This window comes from Strongylocentrotus purpuratus, unplaced genomic scaffold (assembly GCF_000002235.5).
Source record: "Strongylocentrotus purpuratus isolate Spur 01 unplaced genomic scaffold, Spur_5.0 spur5_scaffold_9, whole genome shotgun sequence".
Lineage (NCBI taxonomy): Eukaryota > Metazoa > Echinodermata > Echinoidea > Camarodonta > Strongylocentrotidae > Strongylocentrotus > Strongylocentrotus purpuratus.
This window is the reverse complement of record NW_022145615.1, coordinates 31,878,829-31,897,609: the sequence shown is the minus strand read 5'-3', so window position 1 is coordinate 31,897,609 and position 18,781 is coordinate 31,878,829. Positions and strand designations below refer to the sequence as shown.

The 18,781-nt window shown below is 38.5% G+C and overlaps 1 protein-coding gene across 1 annotated transcript in view; it reads left to right on the top strand.

Annotated features, from left to right (window-relative positions):
- The window catches only part of LOC100893745 (dual oxidase 2), a 41,785-nt gene that overhangs the window by 17,994 nt on the left and 5,010 nt on the right, over positions 1–18,781 (top strand). Inside the window, exons 10-28 of the mRNA XM_030977157.1 lie at positions 1,471–1,567; positions 2,441–2,625; positions 3,113–3,291; positions 3,831–3,949; positions 4,818–4,964; positions 5,509–5,628; positions 6,097–6,292; positions 6,922–7,123; positions 7,655–7,874; positions 8,368–8,461; positions 8,904–9,076; positions 10,665–10,812; positions 12,398–12,591; positions 13,675–13,905; positions 14,870–14,963; positions 15,519–15,568; positions 16,288–16,569; positions 17,376–17,605; positions 18,296–18,454. Coding sequence (XP_030833017.1) covers positions 1,471–1,567; positions 2,441–2,625; positions 3,113–3,291; positions 3,831–3,949; positions 4,818–4,964; positions 5,509–5,628; positions 6,097–6,292; positions 6,922–7,123; positions 7,655–7,874; positions 8,368–8,461; positions 8,904–9,076; positions 10,665–10,812; positions 12,398–12,591; positions 13,675–13,905; positions 14,870–14,963; positions 15,519–15,568; positions 16,288–16,569; positions 17,376–17,605; positions 18,296–18,454 — 3,120 coding nt within the window. The remainder of the gene's footprint in view (positions 1–1,470; positions 1,568–2,440; positions 2,626–3,112; positions 3,292–3,830; positions 3,950–4,817; positions 4,965–5,508; positions 5,629–6,096; positions 6,293–6,921; positions 7,124–7,654; positions 7,875–8,367; positions 8,462–8,903; positions 9,077–10,664; positions 10,813–12,397; positions 12,592–13,674; positions 13,906–14,869; positions 14,964–15,518; positions 15,569–16,287; positions 16,570–17,375; positions 17,606–18,295; positions 18,455–18,781) is intronic.

The window sequence follows — 18,781 nt, the reverse complement described above, 5'->3', positions numbered from 1 at the left end:
TGCAGGGAGGTTTAATCCTATTGGCTAAACTAGTGCGGTGGGGCTTTAAGTTCAAGTTCAATCTATTTGACATGAATATAATATACTGGCACATTCCCGGCTATCTGTCAGAGGTGATTGATTGCCACATTTCCCCCACACGTCTAGATTCTCTGCCATTCTATAGTATACACTCTTGCAGTGTCATTCCATTCCATGTCTTAATGTTCCCTTACCAGTTAGTTCTTGGTGTCCCTCTTGGTCTGGTACCTTTTACCTGTCCTTCCACCAAATCTTTCAAGAGACTCCGGGGGCCCGTTTCACAAAGCCTTTTTCAATGACAAATGACAAATATCTGTGACAAATCTGCTGATAACCAATCAGAAGCAAGGAGTTCAGTAGCTTATAACAAAAACTGTCTTTTGTCACTGATGACAAGTTTTGTGAAACGCCGCTCTGATGTCTTTTAACGTGACCAAAGTATTGCACCTTTCACTCTTTAATCTTTCCTATCAGGATATTTTAAAGGTACTATGTCCCTTTTGCAGCCAACCTCAAATGCTGTAGAACTTTGCAGGAATTATGAATATGTCATGTATGCCCTATCTGTGAAATTTAAAGGTTAGCAGTGTCCTCATATTCAAATTATGCAAGGAAACCCGTTTACTTGCTAGACTTCACTGTCAGACACTATTGAGTGACTGACTGGCTTTTTTTCTTCTTTGGTAATAACATACATGAAAAGAGTTGTAAAGGGTATACATGAGCATTTGTCTACATCAATAACCCGCTTCTTGTGATGGCCAAGATTAAACTGATTGAATCTTTGCGCAGCATAAAACATATGACCATTCGGTACAATTGTCTGAAAATTAAGACTATTACTTTTGGGCTCTATAGCCCTAAAGTCGATTTGACAACTAACAGTCGTTATTTTCCCACTTGAAGACATTTTCAAGCCCCACCTTTTTTTAGGGAAGTTCTAAATTAGTATTATCTTTCAAATGCAGTTGGAATTTAACTTTTTCATTTTTTTGGCATGCAAATGGGACATAGTACCTTTAATACGCTCTAACTTCTGCTGTATTCCTCTGTTAGTTTTCATATCTCTCAGCCTTTTATAATTTCATTTGTAAAATTTTAGTACAGATACAGGTCTTGTCCGAACACTATCATTTCAGTCAAAAGTTAATAAGGTTAAAAGAAAGAAAAAATGACATAACTTGATAAGTAATCAAATAACGGAGTTAGTTTTAATAGAACAAATCTTTTGTAAAAGTTAGGTATCCAAACATAATGGGTTAATTGGTTGACATTTTCGAAACAAGCTCTAAGTAATTGGCCTAATATGTAAAACCAGCCAAAGTACAATCATAAATTCAATCATACTTGGTCGAATTACCGACAATAGTCTTCCATTTTTGTAATTGATGCTCCAAGTGAATAAAGCATGGTCATCTTTCGGTCTATTTTTCATCTTGATTCTGACAGTCTCTACTTTTGAAGAATGGATTGGACGAAATCGTTCTCGGTATCGCCTCTCAGTGGGCCGAGGAAGATGATAACATCGTGGTCGAAGATATCCAAGGTTAGTATATAATATTCCATGCACGACCACGAGACCGACTCCAGGCCGACTACAGACCAACGACTCACAATAATCAAAATGATGTTGGTTTGGGGTCGGTTTGGTGGTGTCGCTGAATGACATGTATGCATGCAGTGGCGGATAGGCCAGGGGGAGGGGTGGATGGGGCGTTTCCATTTAAAAACCAAATTGGCATTGGCTTACCTTAAAGATAAAGGTTAGTTCTGGTTTTAAAAAAAGAAAATAATTTCTCACAGAATCAAACGAAACTTACGCCAAATGTTCAAGATTACAAATAAATGTCATTTGCCAAACAATTTTGGTAAAAAATGTATACTGGCTGAGTAATGAGCATAGAAAAATTAGGAAATCAAGTTTAGTAGCTCCGATACCATTTGTGTAGTCCCATATACATCTTTCTGTGTACAGTGCTTGTTACTTTACCAAGACTGGGCCAAATTTATTGTGAATTTGATGACTCCAGAACTTTGCAGTACACACCAATACTTACCTGCTACATGATCAACTTTTTCTGATCCATTCCACACCTTTTCTTTCACAATGCAATCGGATGACCATGCAGAACTCACCTTTATCTTTAAGTATGCGAAAGAAACATGTTCCCATTCGTGTTTCAATATATAAACTCAATAAGGCGGAGAGTCTCTGATCCACCTTTCTGAATGTGATGGCCTTTTAAGGTCCGATTTAATATTATAATTTTAAGGCCCTACATTATGTGATGACTACAGAGAAAATGAGTTCAAATTAATACCAAACATTTTCAACATATGTTTACTTTATATCAGTGGAACAAACTAAAACTAAACAAAAAACATTTCCATACATTTCTCCATATTCTGTCATTCCCAGGTTATTTCTACGGTCCATTTTATGGCTTCACTCGTAGTGACCAGGTTGCTAACACAATACAGCATGGACGGGACCACGGGCTTCCTGATTACAACACGGCTAGAAAGGCACTGGGACTACAGCCTCTCAATATCACTCAGCTTATGAACAGATGTACAAGTAATGGCTGTAAAATCACCCCAGAGGTAAGGACATCGGTCTGATATAACAGACATGAAGGATAAGATTAAAGTTTGATCCGTATTGATTGACACGAAATAAGTACGTATTCAAAACATTATAATATACCTTGGAATTTCATTATTATTTTAATAACCAACATATTCGTATGTACAGCTGCATGTCCGGCCTCAAACATTATTTTAAAAACAACAAAATCACAATGACATTTTTTCTTCTCACTTTACGAATTAAAATAACATTAGTTTTTTTAAAGTAATTTGTGGGCATTAACAGAAGTGAATCGTGACGCTAATTCGTGAGGGGTATTGGTCCAACCCTAACCCTAACCCTCTCCAAACAAAAATTCTGAATCCGATGTACCATTTTACAAGATGACGTGACAATGTCGCCTCCCCCATAGATATAAGTCTCTGTCCATTAAGTAAAATTCTCAATATTCTCGTTACCATGGTTATTCTTCCGGTGGCGTCTTCTTCCTTATGTTTACAGGTGTTCGATAACTTGACCTCACTGTATGACGGAAATGATGATGATATTGATATGTTCATTGGCGGAATGCTGGAAACCACTCAGGATGGACCAGGGGAACTGTTCCAGCATCTTATTCTAGACCAGTTCATGAGAATCAGGGATGCTGATAGACTTTGGTTTGAAAATAAAGATAATGGGTGAGTTTGTAGCTTGGCTAGTAATTATGTAGTAATGATTTAAACAAAACGTTTTTTTTAAGAAGAAAAAAAATTCTCTTTAGGCCTTTGGAAATTTTTGATTCCATGTATAATTTGTCCGATGCTTACATAATTTACTTCTCATGGAACATTTTGGACCAAAGATAGCAGTAAACAACCCATAACCTACTTTATACTTAGCACTAGCATGATATTGTTATGCGTATTGTAGGAAGAAAGTTCAATTAATGCAATACAAAAAAAACCCACCTGTATCCAATGCATACTCAAAGCTTTGATTATATCATAAGATGATTATTTATTCAATCATTTACTCCGGTTAGACATTTATTTATTGCTTTCTCATTTACCCATGCAGAACTATACATTTCATTTTTAAAGCATTATATTCACTTACTATATAACGAGGATAACATCTTAGTTATTTTGTAGTTCTGTTATTGAATGTTTCTAAACATACATAAAGAAATATATCATTCTATTATTGCGATGTTCTTTGTCGTTTTGTCTGATTGTAGGTTGTTTACAGAGGAAGAGATTGAAGTCATCCATTCCGTTTCCATGTGGGATGTCATAGTCAATACTACAGGCATACCGGATACAATGATACAGAGAAATCCTTTCAAATTCACCGCCAGTAAGATTAATATTATCTTTTTTTCATGATCTGTAAACGGAGTGGCAATAGGAGGGGGTAAGAGGGGGAGAGGGATAGAGAGAAAGGGAAATAGAATGACAGAGGAAAAAGAGAGGGGAGGGAGATAAAGAGTGAAATAGAGAGAATGGAAGAAAGACAACATGAGTAACAGAAAAGGGAATGAGACAGAAAAAGACAGAGATGCAGAAAGAGAGAGAGGAAGAGAAACATGAACAGAGAAAGAAAGAGAGAGATAGAGAGTGGGAGAAAGAGAATGATAGATGGTTGCATATTTGTAAATAGAGAGGTAGAAATGGAGAAAAAGAGGGGAAAATATATAGAGGATCAAGTTTAACAAAACGGGGGAGGGAGAGAGAGAGAGAGAGAGAGAGAGAGAGAGAGATATGGGGGAGGGGGAGGGTAAACTAAATACAATTAAAAAATAACAATTTCTAAAAGGTCTTTACCATTCTCGATTCGTCACTCTCCGTAGTAGATCAGACAGTATTTCAGATATATTCAAATCTCTTCATTGGTTATCAGTCTCAAAAAGAATCATGTATAAGCTGTTACTCATTACTTACAAAACTCTTCTTCGTTCTATTATTATTATTATATTTTTCTCATCGAAATGAGTTATTTACTAATTTTAACGTTGTTTTTCGTTTGGATATAATCATGTAATTTTTTAGCAAACTGAAAGATAATTCATGAACAGACCAAAGGATTGCCAAGGGATATCATTATTTTCGAGGAGATTTCTTCTGTATTCGTGCTCTGTCGTTTATATTGTCTTCACATTTGTGTTCAGCCTGACTATCGATGATATACTGTAATAGATTTATACTGACTTATCTTCTCAATACAGGTGATCCTTGCTTTTTTAATGTGGAGAATGCATCTTTCAAAGAAAAAGATTTAGAGCCCTGCGTACCTCTCATCATATTTGACTACTTTACCGGTAGCAAGGTCTCCTATGCCTTGATCTTTGGTTTGCTCTTCCTCTTCATCATAGGTAAGATAAATATTACGTTTCTTTGGGTTTTGTGGAAAATGCATCGGGAAAAGTAAGGAGGTTCTAGACAAGGAGGAAAACCATGAACTATTAAACTGGGAGGAGATCATTTAGACATGGAGTGAAATGTCACTATAATCAGACACGTAGCCACGGGGGGGGGGGGGAGGGGGGGGGGAGGGGGGGGGGCACATGCCCCTAAAAATTTCCAAGATCGGTTGAACTTTTTTTGACCTCGATCGATTACATGTATGTGCCCCCCCCCCCCCCCCACATCAAACTCTGGCTACGTGCCTGACTGTAATACACCCGATTCTTGCAAAGACATCAGAAAAAATAATCAACCTACGGCAATTTTAAAACCATAGTTCATCACTTCTTCTTTTTTTTTCTCTCTTTTTTTTTCTCGGGGGGGGGGGGGGGGCACAACTACTCAAAGAGAAAAGAAAATAAATAAACAAAATGTAATCGGCCCATGCTTCTTCTACCCCTTCAGTGACGTAATCCTTCTTCATTCGTTTGTTTGTATATTTCTTTATTCCAGGGTGCATCTTGACCCTGTACACCATCGCCACAATGCGCATGCGCAAAATAGAGGAAAACAAGCGAGCCATTCACAAATCAGCAAGAAGCAAACATCCAGAGAACACACAATCATATCTTGGTAGGATAATAACTTTAGTATATTTTCATAATTTCATTTTAATTTAATTTTGATGCAGTTTAATTGTGTCTTAGCTGAATTCTAATAAACGAAAGACAATTTTTTCAATCCGAATTTCGATCTCTATTCATTCTAAAATGTTGTAATTTTATTTAAATTCAGTTCAATAACATTTAGCCTAATGAAACTTACTGTATGTAAGCTGAATACAAATAATACAGTGTTTTTTTTAAATCCATATTTCATAGCACCATAAATGTAATTACAAAAATCTACATTACTATGTAAATTCAACTCAAGTGCAGACTCAATTATAACCCCCAAAAGGGTGGAAAAGGGAATAGGAAACTGTACGGATGTGAATAAATAGGAAATAGGGAGTTAGTTATCTTAGGAGTTATTTTTTTCACTTAAAGTATTTGATTACTTAACTTATTTATGTGATTTTTATTTCTCGCCCGGGCCTAGCGAATGAATGGTGTGGTTTTAACGAGCCTGTGAAGGAGATTGAGGTCTGTCTTGGTCCCAAGCGGTGTATTCGGGTGATGGGCCAGCGCGGATCCAAGCTTCATCGTAGCATTGATGTGGGTTGTCCACAAAGGATTACAATCTTCATGAGCTCAGACTCCAAGCAGAGATACATTCTAGTCAAGCTTGAGAAAGAGTGAGTACTATAATAATTCTAGTTGATTTTACTTGTACTACTACTACTACTACTACTACTACTACTACTACAAATTATGATGATGATGATGATGATGATGATGATGATGATGGTGGTGATGAGGATGATGATAGTAATAATGATGATCATAATAATGATAAAGGTTATAATAATAATAATCATAATAATCATAGTAATCATAATAATTATAATAATAATAAAAATAACCCCCAAAATGATAATTATAATTAAGATAAGAATACTAACGATGATGGTGATAGTGATCATGATAATAAATAGATAATAGCGATAATGATGGTAAAAACAACAACAACAACAACGACGACGACGACAACATCAGCACCAGGTGTATGTTATTCTTAATAACAAAAATAAAAAAGCACTTCCTTAGCTAGGACCCTGCATTTTTTATCACTCCAACATTGCCAGGTAAAAATTACCCCCCTGGGTCGAGTGGGAATAATTTGGGAAAAAACCTCGTCCAAGGATGTAAGCACCTAGCTATAGGACGAAACCGGGATTTCATGTATGAGTCGAGGGGTGCGATAAACCACAATCCTTTCTCTGATTTCAGGCATGTTTTCTCTCTTATTTCTCTTCGTTGATAGATACGACCTCGTCCTCAAGTTTCTGGATGTCGACGATCGTCTCGAGTTCGTGAGTGACCTCCAAAGTTTCATCGGACGAGAGCAGAACGGAGTGGTGATGGAACGTCGAGAGTTACGGGAATATGATCTGCTACGGATGGCGGTTACCAAGCAACAGCGACAGTCAGTTCTAGAACGGTTTATTCGGCTAGCTCTAGACAGTGTAAGTGTTATACATTAAGTATATAATCCAAATATTATTTTAAAGGCATCGTTTAACAACGTTATATTTAAGGTGCACGGCCCTACGTGATTATCAGTGTCTATGATACGGTGTAATAATGAAATCCTGAACAAAATTACGCTTCAAAATGATCAAGAAGTGCCTCAAAAAAGTAAAAACCTTTGAGTGACCGGTTTTACCATACTTATTTTCCCCGTATTCACTGTAGTGTTATGAAAACCGTTAGGAAAACGCAAAATTTGGTTTCGATTTCCAATCATAAATATCTTGATAATCAGACAGGCGATCGGTTTGTAAAAGTTATGGAGTTCCTGACTGACATAAAGTTTTTAATTGTCATTGCAGCATGAGCTAAATCCAGGATATTGTTTCAAAACCTGAGACAAAGTTACCGGATCCCTTTAACAGGAGATTGAGTTTGCACTTGATTCGATTGCTCGATAGCCTTTGCGGCAGTGTTCTAAATTGATAGTTCTAATTCCAGTCATGCCGCCATCTTTTGTTCGATAGGAAGCTGAAAGTCCTGAAGAGTTGATGGAAAGCATCACACAGATGGATGATGGTCAAGCCATCATGGAATGTGAACTCAGCAAGTATGAGTTCGGTGAACTTCTCACTCTCAGTCCAGAATCGCAGTTCGTTCAACTCATGTTCGAGCTTGTCGATAAGGACGGCAGCGGGTCGATCTCCTTCAGAGAGTTTCTCGACGTCACTGTCATCTTTGCGAAGGGTAAGAATAAGTGCTCGTTTTGCCTTGTGTCAACCTCAGCGTTGTATCGTTTTGGTTGTATTATAATAGTGTAATTTGTTTTGTTTGTTCCAGGCACAGTAGCAGCTCCTGACCCCCCTTAATTCTTCAAGCCCACGAAGAAAAAAAATTAAGCCGCAATACGCATGTAGAAATTGAGTGTAAGAACCCTTGAGCCCCCTAAATATATATATATACAGATATACTTTGCATATACTTTCTACTGGAACTATCCGACAGGATCACATATTGGTGAGTCTATTAACCTATATATGAAGAACGATTACACAACGCCTTATTATTGCTTTCGATGCAATCATAATTCATTATAATGATGAATATATCAACGTCATCAGTTTGAACGTTTTAGTAACGTAGAATTTAGCTTTAACTCCTAGTGTTTGAGATTGCAATATGAAAGAAAGATATTAAAAGTTCTTTTCCATTAAACTTGCTATATTCTTTTTTCTTTTAGGTAAACCAGAGGACAAGATTAAGCTCATGTTTGACATGTATGACGTCGACAATTCTGGTGCACTGTCACGTGATGAGTTCAAAATCATGCTCAGGTGACCATGATGGAATCCTTGTAAAAAAGAATCTATTAAGTGAAATGCCGTGAAATTGTAATTTTTAGATCTGATATTGTCATTCGTACCTTAGATAATGCTCGAAATCGAGGTTATTGAAAGTTTGCCTTAGGTTCGTTGTATTATTGTGAAAAAATCTGAGACATTTTTTATCTTAGTTTTCATTTCATTTCCAAACATAGAATAAAATAATATAGCATGCTGACATGCGAATAGCATGGTTGATATTCAATTCAAAGAAACTTATAATAAATGAATGTAAAATCATGATAACCAACATCATCACCATCATCATCACCATCATCATCACCTTCATCATCATCATCATCATCATCACCATCATCATCACAATCATCATCACCATCATCATCATCATCATCATCATCATTATGTTGATCATATTTTCCCCCTTACCATGCAGGTCGATGTTGGAGACGAACAGCGCGTCGCTGGAACAGGACAAGATGGATGATGCCATTGCATCAATGTTCAAGGATGCTGGATTCGAAGAGAAGGAGGAGCTGACACTGGAAGACTTTAACATCCTCATGGGAGATAACAAGGAGAGCTTTAGCAAATCTAGCATCGGCATAGGTTTGTTGGTTATGTTACTGCAATGGGATTGGAAGAGATGTATATAGCTATGAAGAGGCGAGCACGTGTATCTGGGACACTGTGATGGTCTACCATATTTTAAGTTAGGACGGTTTCCATGTTACAAAGGATGATCTATATATTTGAAAGGATGAGGGAGTTATAGCTGAAAAGGGGCGAGCATGTTTAGCTAGGACACTAATAAGGAGATTTTAAGTTCTGTGGGTCTTAACGTTATGACAGTTCAGTCGTTGCAGTGATGGGATAAAATAGAAGGAAAGAATATTAGGGGTGACATATGGAAATATTATTGAGGATACAAACTGTTTTCCATTCTCTTTATCCTTCTCTCTTCTTTTCCTCCTCATCCTCCTCCTCATCAACACAAACATAACCACCACCACCACCACCACCACCCCCAACATTCTTATCATTCCCATCGTTATCAATTATTATTATCATCACTTTCATTATGGCGAAGTTAGTAGATTTGATTTAGCTAGTAAAGTGCAGAAACGTAGGATCAATTTTTGGGCGAGGGTTAGTCATGGTAAAATATCTAAGCTTTCATATATTATTTATAGTCTGTTACGTAAGCTACATGAAAGTTGTGATTTCGAATCAAGGTGGATTGTGAAAGTTAAAAGTATCCTAGACAAGAGTGGAAAGTCAAACTTGTGGGTTGAGGATACCCCCTCGAACCTTGGTTGGGTCAAGTCAGCTTTGGAACTTAGATTAAACGATATTGATTTGCAAAATTGGAATAATGAAGTTTATAGAAATCGTTTATGCTTAAATTATAGGCTTTTTAAACAGAAAAGTGGTTTGGAGAGCTATTTATTGAAATTGGACGTAGGTGATAGGATACCTCTTTGTAAGTTTCGTTGTGGTAATAATAAGTTGCCAGTTACCAATTGTCGTTACTTATCTAATCAACCTCTTGAGTTATGTTCCCTATGTAATATTAAGGTGCAGGGTGATGAATTTCATTATGTTTTGGTGTGCCCAGCTTTCAATGAATTTCGTAATCAGTATGTTAAGAAATATTCTTACAGTAGACTTAACATTATCAAATTTCATCAGTTATTCAATGCAAATTCTGTTAAGCAGTTAAAGAACCTTTCCAAATTTTGTAAGATCATTATGTCTAATTTTGGATAATTTGTTTTGTCCTTTTTAATACCTTAGAGTTATGGTTTAACTGGTTGTTGCCGTTTTTAGTAGCATAGTGTAAATACATGTATATAGTAGTGTTAGTACTGCTAGTTGAGATGTAGGGTATCATGTATTTTTTTTGTTTTAAGTAGACCTATATCCTTAAGCTTGCCTTCATTTGTTTGTTGTTCGCTGCCAAAGATTTTCTCGTTTTTAAGATTTTCTGTGTGTGTTTAAAAAAAAAATTCTATATGAATATCATTGTTGAACATTATATATGTACTATTCAACTGTATTTCTTCCATGCCCCAGAAGGGGCCGTTAAAGAAATAAAAATCATTGTCATTGTCATCGTCATTGTCATTGTCATTGTCATCATCATCATCATCGTTATCATCATCGACATCGACATCCTCATCATTATCATCCACAGGAAAAAGCACCCCTGTAGGTGGTAAGAGCAAAGCATCAGGAAGCAAGAAATCTCGAGATGGAAGCAAGAAATCCCGAGACGGAAGCAAGAAGAGCAAAGACGGCAAGACGGAAAAGGGTGGCATAAGGAGTGCTCTGGCAGGCTATGCGTAAGTGATCCAATACAAACGTTTGCTGAGTTTAAACCATAGCTAGGAGAGTAGCGATAGTTGCGTCATCGTACGTTGCGCTCGTTCATGGGGCATTTTCATGAAGCATTAAATCGACCCCTCCCGTAGAGACCGACGCCAGACAGACATCAGACCGATAACAAACCGACAACAGACTGACGCCAGGACAACAGACCGACAACAGACCGACAACACCCAGACGGACAACGGACTGACAACAGACCGACAACAGACCGACAGCAGACCGACAACAGACAGACACATGACCGATAACAGACCGACAACAGACCGACAACAGACCGACACATGACCGATAACAGACGGACAACAGACCGACAACAGACCGACACATGACCGACAACAGACGGACAACAGACCGACAATAGACCGACAACAAACTAACACCCAGACGGACAACAGACTGACAACAGACGGACAACAGACCTACAACAGACCGACACATGACCGATAACAGACGGACAACAGACCGACAACAGACCGACACATGACCAATAACAGACGGACAACAGACCGACACCAGACCGACAACAGACTGACAACAGACCGACACCAGACCGACGACAGACCGTCAACAGAGTGACAACAGACTGACAACAGACGGACAACAGACCGACAACAGACCGACAAAATACCGACAACAGACTGACAACAGACGGGCAACAGGCTGATAACAAACCGACAACAGACCGACAATTGACCGACAACAGACGGACAACAGACCGACAACAGACCGACAACATACCGACAACAGACTGACAACAGACTGACAACAGACCGACAAAAGACCGACAACAGACTGACAACAGACCGACAACAGACCGACAACATACCGACAACAGACTGACAACAGACCAACAACAGACCGACAACAGACCGACAACAGACCGACAATAGACCTACAATAGACCGAAGAAAACTTACATTACCTGGAATGGTTAAGAATCGGTCGTTCTGGAGTCGGTAAGGAGTCGGATTAGCGGTGTGCCTTATTCCGTTTATAGTTAGTATTATTATCATTATATACATGTCTTTTGTATGTAAAGCGGGCGAAACAGACTACAGGATGTAGATAATTATATCGGGGAAGCTGACTGACTTCCGTGTGTTTACTTGATAAGTATATCATATCAAAGATAGGGAAGGAAATATAATCGTATTACATCCCGGAGCCGTCCACACAAGCCCACATTACACAAATATTGACTGCTCATGAGGATGATGGTGGAAATTATCACTCCCAAGGTGGGGTTAAAACCGGTCATTATTTCACCCCCGAGGCGAATTTTATTACAGAGCAGTCCATATTTATTTTATTTACCCCATCCTTTAAAACACTGAGAGATAGGACGAACTAATATAACTGGAAGGGGACCTGAAAGATTATCGTATATGATACCCCCCCCCCTTACCTGATTAATGTCCTTGATATTCTAAAACATCTATGACCATTTAAATGAAGATGTGTAGACCAACCTTAAGTTATGATTTAAATGTATTTAGAGCTTTTTAATGGATCTTCTACTTTTTGTCTTCTTTACCGCAGAAACCGTCGCTCGTCCAAGAAGAAGAAGAAGACTAATGTGAAGATGGGTACAGTAGAGAAGACATATCAGAACAACAAACTTGTCCGCTTCTATAACAGCATCACGAGCTACATCGAAAACAACAAGTTGGAAATCTTCTGGGTGACTCTTTACATGTCGATCATGTGTGGTTTCTTTCTTCAAAAGTTCTTCCGTGAGTGCCATTACACTTTAAACAACTTTGACAAATCTTACATTTTAAAAAGTTGTTAATAAGGATCGTACATGATTTCGTTCAAGGAACTTTCGCGATTTACAAACATGGCATGACATTTCTCGAATCCACGCCACTCTTAAAATCCCGCGAACGTTTATTGGTTCAGCAGAAATATGATATCGATAAATGCGAAAACAAACAAACACAAAAACACAAAAACGAACAAACACGAAGAAACTCCAGAAAAAAAGGCAACGATGATGAAATCGTGAATCGCGGGTATTTTTCATACAAGCCTTTCACATGCAACCTTTAACTCCACCACTCCTATAATGACACATGAATCAATATCCCTAGTCTTAAGATTTACATCGGCTACTTATCCAGTCCCATATCCAGTGTATATTGCTTGTATTAACTTATCAATGTTTCCATTAGTTTCCTCCATCATACCTCATTGAATTGTTAATACAGTAAAATCCAGAAAGAAGGCTGCGTTACAGTGTAATGTCTTTCTTTGATGTCCTACAAACTATGACAAAATCTTATGGAGAAATGACATTTTCAAATGCAGCAACTGTTGTATGGAATAACTTGCCGGACTATCTTAGAAATATAGAAACATACGAAAAGTTCAGGAGTAATTAAAAACAAATTTATTAAGTGATTTGTAAAATCTCTCAGTTTTGAACCCAGTGCACCATTTCCACTCCTTCTGTATTCTGTTATGAAAAGCCATGCCATTATGCCTATGTGTAAATGTGCTACACACGAACATTAAATTATTATCATTAGCGTCTTCCATCCTCCTGTATATTTCCCTCAGCTTACTTATAATTGGTAGATTGAAACCTTGTAGTTTTGAAGCAGCAGACAGCAAGGAACTGTCAAAGAATCACTTGGGTGGAGATAGTCCACATGCAGGAGTGAATGGTAGCTTGCCTATTAAAAATGATGAGCTTTGTAGATTCTTAAACAATTAAACTCCGGGTTATACCAAACCAATGACATTTTCTATGATTTCATACCATTTCAACATTTTGTCATCATCCTTAATCTCTCACCTCTTCCACTTTGCAGAATATCGAACATTCTCGGAGCATGTAGGTACCCGTCGAATAACCAGCTGGGGTCTACCCATCACCCGTGGTGCTGCAGCAGCTCTGATGTTCACCTACTCTACTCTACTCGTCACAGTGTGCCGTAATACCATCACTAAACTAAGAGAGACTTTCCTCTCCCACTACATCCCCTTTGATGCTTACCTTAGCTTCCACAAGCTGGTAGCATACACGTCACTCGGATGGTCAGGTAACTACTTTCCCTAGCCTTTTGGGGGTGTTTCACAAAGATCCTAAGTTGAACCTATCTCTAAATTGAACTTAAAAATTATGGAAAGCCGTTAGCAACTATGAAAATATTTAGTAAAAGTTATGTTATAACGCATAAGATGTTGATTCAAATCATTCATATTTTCTATTATTAAGGAGATTTCATGTTCTTGATGTGGAATTTATAAAAAGTCTGATACTTGAAATCTTGCTTTTGAATATATTCAAAATAAGGCTACAAAAGGCTCTCCATAATATTTAAGTCCAACTTAGAGTTCAGTTCGACTCGGGATCTTTGTGAAACACCCCCCATATTTGGTTTATTTTAAACAAACGCAGAGCCATCTATATCTAGAGTTTGGCCAACTTGTTTGCAGTTGCTCACACCATGGCATATATATTTGTGTTTTTGTCCTTGCCCAACATAGCAGTATTTGTCATTGTGTGTCCATCTCGAACGGGGTTGGTCAAACTCTCCTAGCTAATCTAAAACGCTGAACAAAGCCACCCCTCTACACCCTCTTTGTTGCCATGGTAATATCTTTGAAGAAAATCGTCCGGAAGACATCATTCAGTAAGGACCGCAGAGCAATGTAAAAAACAGGTTTGATTGTTTCAGATGCAATGTTATATCAATAGAAATCCAAGATGAAATGGTCGATGCTAAAACAACACGAAGGGAATACATGTACATTGATTATTGTGATAGTAACGGTGATATAAGGATAGTTGAATACATGCAATGATAAAGAGTATTATGATCTTAGGAAATACCCTATTCATGATAATTATTTTCGTGATCTTTTAAGAAAAGTCTTATCATTATATTCCCACTCGTGATGAAATGTCTGATTGTGCAAACGAAATGAAGATGTGAATTAAAAAGAAAAAAAAATTCAAAACATTTTTCTAATAAAAAGTTAATGTATGATATTGTCTTGCAGTGCTTCATGCGATTGGTCACGGTGTTAACTTCTACCACCTGTCGACCCAAGCTGCTGAAGACATGTACTGCATCTTGCCTGATGTGTGGTTCAGGTGAGCTCTTGAGTGGGAACAGGGTGAGGGTCTATGGGATTAATGCAGGGAGCTCCGACGGGGGGGGGGGGGAGTGTGCCCCGGAATGAATGCAGAGTGCCCCTAGTATGGGGTCGGGGCTCCGGGATGAATGCAGGGTGCCCATAGTATGGGGGAGGGGCTCCGGGATGAACGCAGTGTGCCCCCAGTATGGAGTAGGGGCTCCGGAGTGAATGTAGGGAGCTCCGGTATGGGGGGGGTGTTGGTATGGGGCAGGAAACTCTGTTATGGGGTAAGGGTGCTTCTGAATAGAGTGAACTGGTTATTGTCGGTGTCATCAGTTTCTCAAAACACTATTTATGCCAACAAATATTACATCTACTGTTTGTGCCTCCATGAATATTAATACTCTTTTTTCATAGTTGTAGGCAATATTCAGTTTAACACGCAAAATATTGTACAAACTATCTCGCACCTTGAGTATGAAGTATAACATATATGAAATGAAGCATTCCATATCGCCATCTTAATATGATTAAAAAAAAGTAATTCATCTTTCTGTTTTGGTCCGTACAGATCGCATGTCTTCCCAAAGTTCCATCACTGGATCGGAACTACAGTTACAGGTATGTTTGGAAATTGTTTTTTCATCTGGTTCAAACATTGTAATTCCTTAGAAGTAAAACTTATACAAAATAACTTGTTGAACCACGTCGAATTTCTACCACCTATAGGAAATTTACCTTTTTTCCTCAAAATGTAAGTACTAATGCAGTGATTTTATTATTTAGTGAGAAAGAGAAAGGAACAAGTAATGTGTTACCATTACCTTAGCTGAGTAAAAAAAAATCCACCCCCCCCCCCAAAAAAAAAAAAAAAAAAAAAAAAATCACAATGAGAGAATAAGTAAATGATCATCCGACTCTATTATATAAAACGAAGTCCGTATATATCATGGTTATTCTGAACGATGTGGGTATAAATCATCGCGACTCTATGCAATTTAAATAATACAAAGATAATTATTTAACGGCGGCATGAGGATTTTGATAAGTGGCACCTTCAAACTTTTCTTACTAAAAGGCTCGTTCAGATATGCCGCGGTATACAATCGCAAAAAAAACACGTGCAAATGAATGGCAAATGCGCGCATCAAAGGTCGTGCTCGTATTCACGGAGCTCTGTGTTATAAGATACAGAAATGCAAAGCGTATTGCACTTAGGTCTTCATTAAAAATACCGCAGCGGTTTTACCGCTTCATAATATCCGAACGAGGCCTAATAGGTAACTATTCACATCAAGAGGATTTTACTTTTATATTTTCTTGTTCATTCTCCATGACAGGGGTGACTGCAATGGCACTGGTGATCGTATGCACCATCATTTTCGTCTTCGCGAGCCAGTACTCTCGACGTCGTGTCTTCCGACTCTTCTGGATGACCCATCAACTCTATGTGGTTTACTTTATCTTGATGACCCTCCATGGTTCGGCCAGACTCATTCAACCCGTGTCTTTCTACTACTTCTGTCTTGGACCGGTCATCCTATTCACCCTGGACAAGATAGTCAGCATCGGCCGAAGAAAGGTGGAGATCCCCGTTCTCCAAGCAAATATACTACCATCAGGTTTGTTTCTCAACACGAGCTGTCATATTATCAGTATGTTTAAACACCGATATATACATATCTTTGATGAACAAGAGATGGAACTTTGGGAAATTCTCCGGACTTTGAGGGGGTGAAAGGTATCTGGGAAACCCTGTATCCCACCTACCCACTTCTTTGACTCACACCTTTAAACAGTTGGTCATTCGCCGACTCCATCCTAAGCTAGAAACGCCACAGACTAAGGACATATTCCATGCATATGCTTTAAATACCCACTACCTAAACCTTTATGATGAATATGTTTAATATTTTACAGATGATGAGATCTGTTTTTGTCTATGTCTTAGAAAGCCTGAGACCGATCTGTTATGTACTTATGTGAATAAAAGAACTCGGATTCGTACCCAGGTCGATTAAACAAAAATGAGAGGCCTCAATCGGCACATGCCACATTCCATATTCCATACCCAAAATGACATACTTTCAACAGACCAACGCAACAATAAAGTTCCCCTTATTTGAAAACTTGAAGATTTTGCCTCCTGATATTGAAGACCAGTGAAACAGAGTTGACTATGGAACTAACTCACCTTCAAATAAGTTCATGTCTTTATACAGCTGGCTTTTGATAATCATAACATACTAACACAGGCCACTTATTTATTTTACAAACCACAAAAGCCTTCATAATGTTGACAAGTTCCTAAATAAGTATTCACGGTCCTTCTTCATAGTAATGTGTTCTGATATACGTAATAGTAAAACAAACTATCTATCATGATGATTTGAGATATAATTTGGTTTTATTTAACTCTAACTTTCAGATGTTACCAATCTGGTGTTCAAGCGACCATCCACCTTCGAATACAAGTCTGGTCAGTGGGTACGGATTGCTTGCATGGTTCTAGGAGGTAATGAGTATCACCCCTTCACCCTGACATCAGCTCCTCATGAAGAGAACCTGTCCCTTCACATCAGAGCTGTAGGACCATGGACAATGAACCTCAGGTCCACCTATGACAGTAAACTGGTTCTTGGAGAACCACTCCCTAAGGTAGGTAATGGTGTCAACACTAAGAACAGAATCAGTTAAGGACAACACAATGACACACACAACACTAGAAAGACCGACATCATTGGAAACATCATGTCTCACATCACACAGCAAACTAAAAGCCTCGCAAGTCGACGCAAACCACCACAACACGCAAACCACCACAACACACACGGGTACCAAGCACCACACCTATAAACGCCAAGCACCATACGCATCGCACCACTCAACTCACAAATCAACGCTAACGCCACTACACACACTAACACTAAACACCGCGCACGTCAACGGCTAACACGACACATGTCAACTCCAACCACGACTACACGCACAAACACCAAACGAAGGGGATATACAAAGGGAGAAATGGAGAGGAAGAAATGGATCAAGATAAGTCATGTCATAATTATGATCGAAGACAGAAGAGCCGAGGGGATAAGACAAGACAATGAACTAAGTACAGTGAAATAAGGGAGACAAGACAAATTTGGTCTTTGTAGACAGGAGGTCACTAAAGCAGGTTTGAATGTATATATCTCTATATATAATATAATATACGGCGAGGGTTACAGAGAAAGAGGAAACAAGAAAGGGGACAGTTGGATTAGAGAAATAAAGAGAGAGACAGAGAGAGAGAGAGAGAGAGAGAACAGAAACGGAGATATAAGTTTCTGAATTCTTTCTTTTCAGATCTATCTTGATGGACCCTACGGTGAGGGACATCAAGACTGGTATAAGTTTGATGTAGCTATCCTGGTCGGAGCTGGGATCGGAGTCACACCATTCGCTTCCATTCTCAAAGACATCGTCAACAAGTCAACAGGCAACTCCAAGTTCTCATGCAAGAAGGTACTACAATGATACCCCACACAGCCAAACCCATAATATGTAATGTCATACGTGGGTTCGGTTCATTATCGGTCGGATGTCGGTCTCATCAGACCTGTTTTCATCAGCTCGAGATTACCAAATAACCCGCTATTTTAACTATTCCGATCGCAAATTATCCAGCTAATTTGCGTCTTCATCAGTCCGCACTTACAATTAGCGGGATATTTGGTTGAGACAATCATCCCAAGATAGTTATGTTGGGCCAGTTTACAAAATATCCCGCTATTTGCCCGGTGCGTCTTCACTAGAAAGAAGACTCGCACTATGCGCGAACGCTGAGCAAAA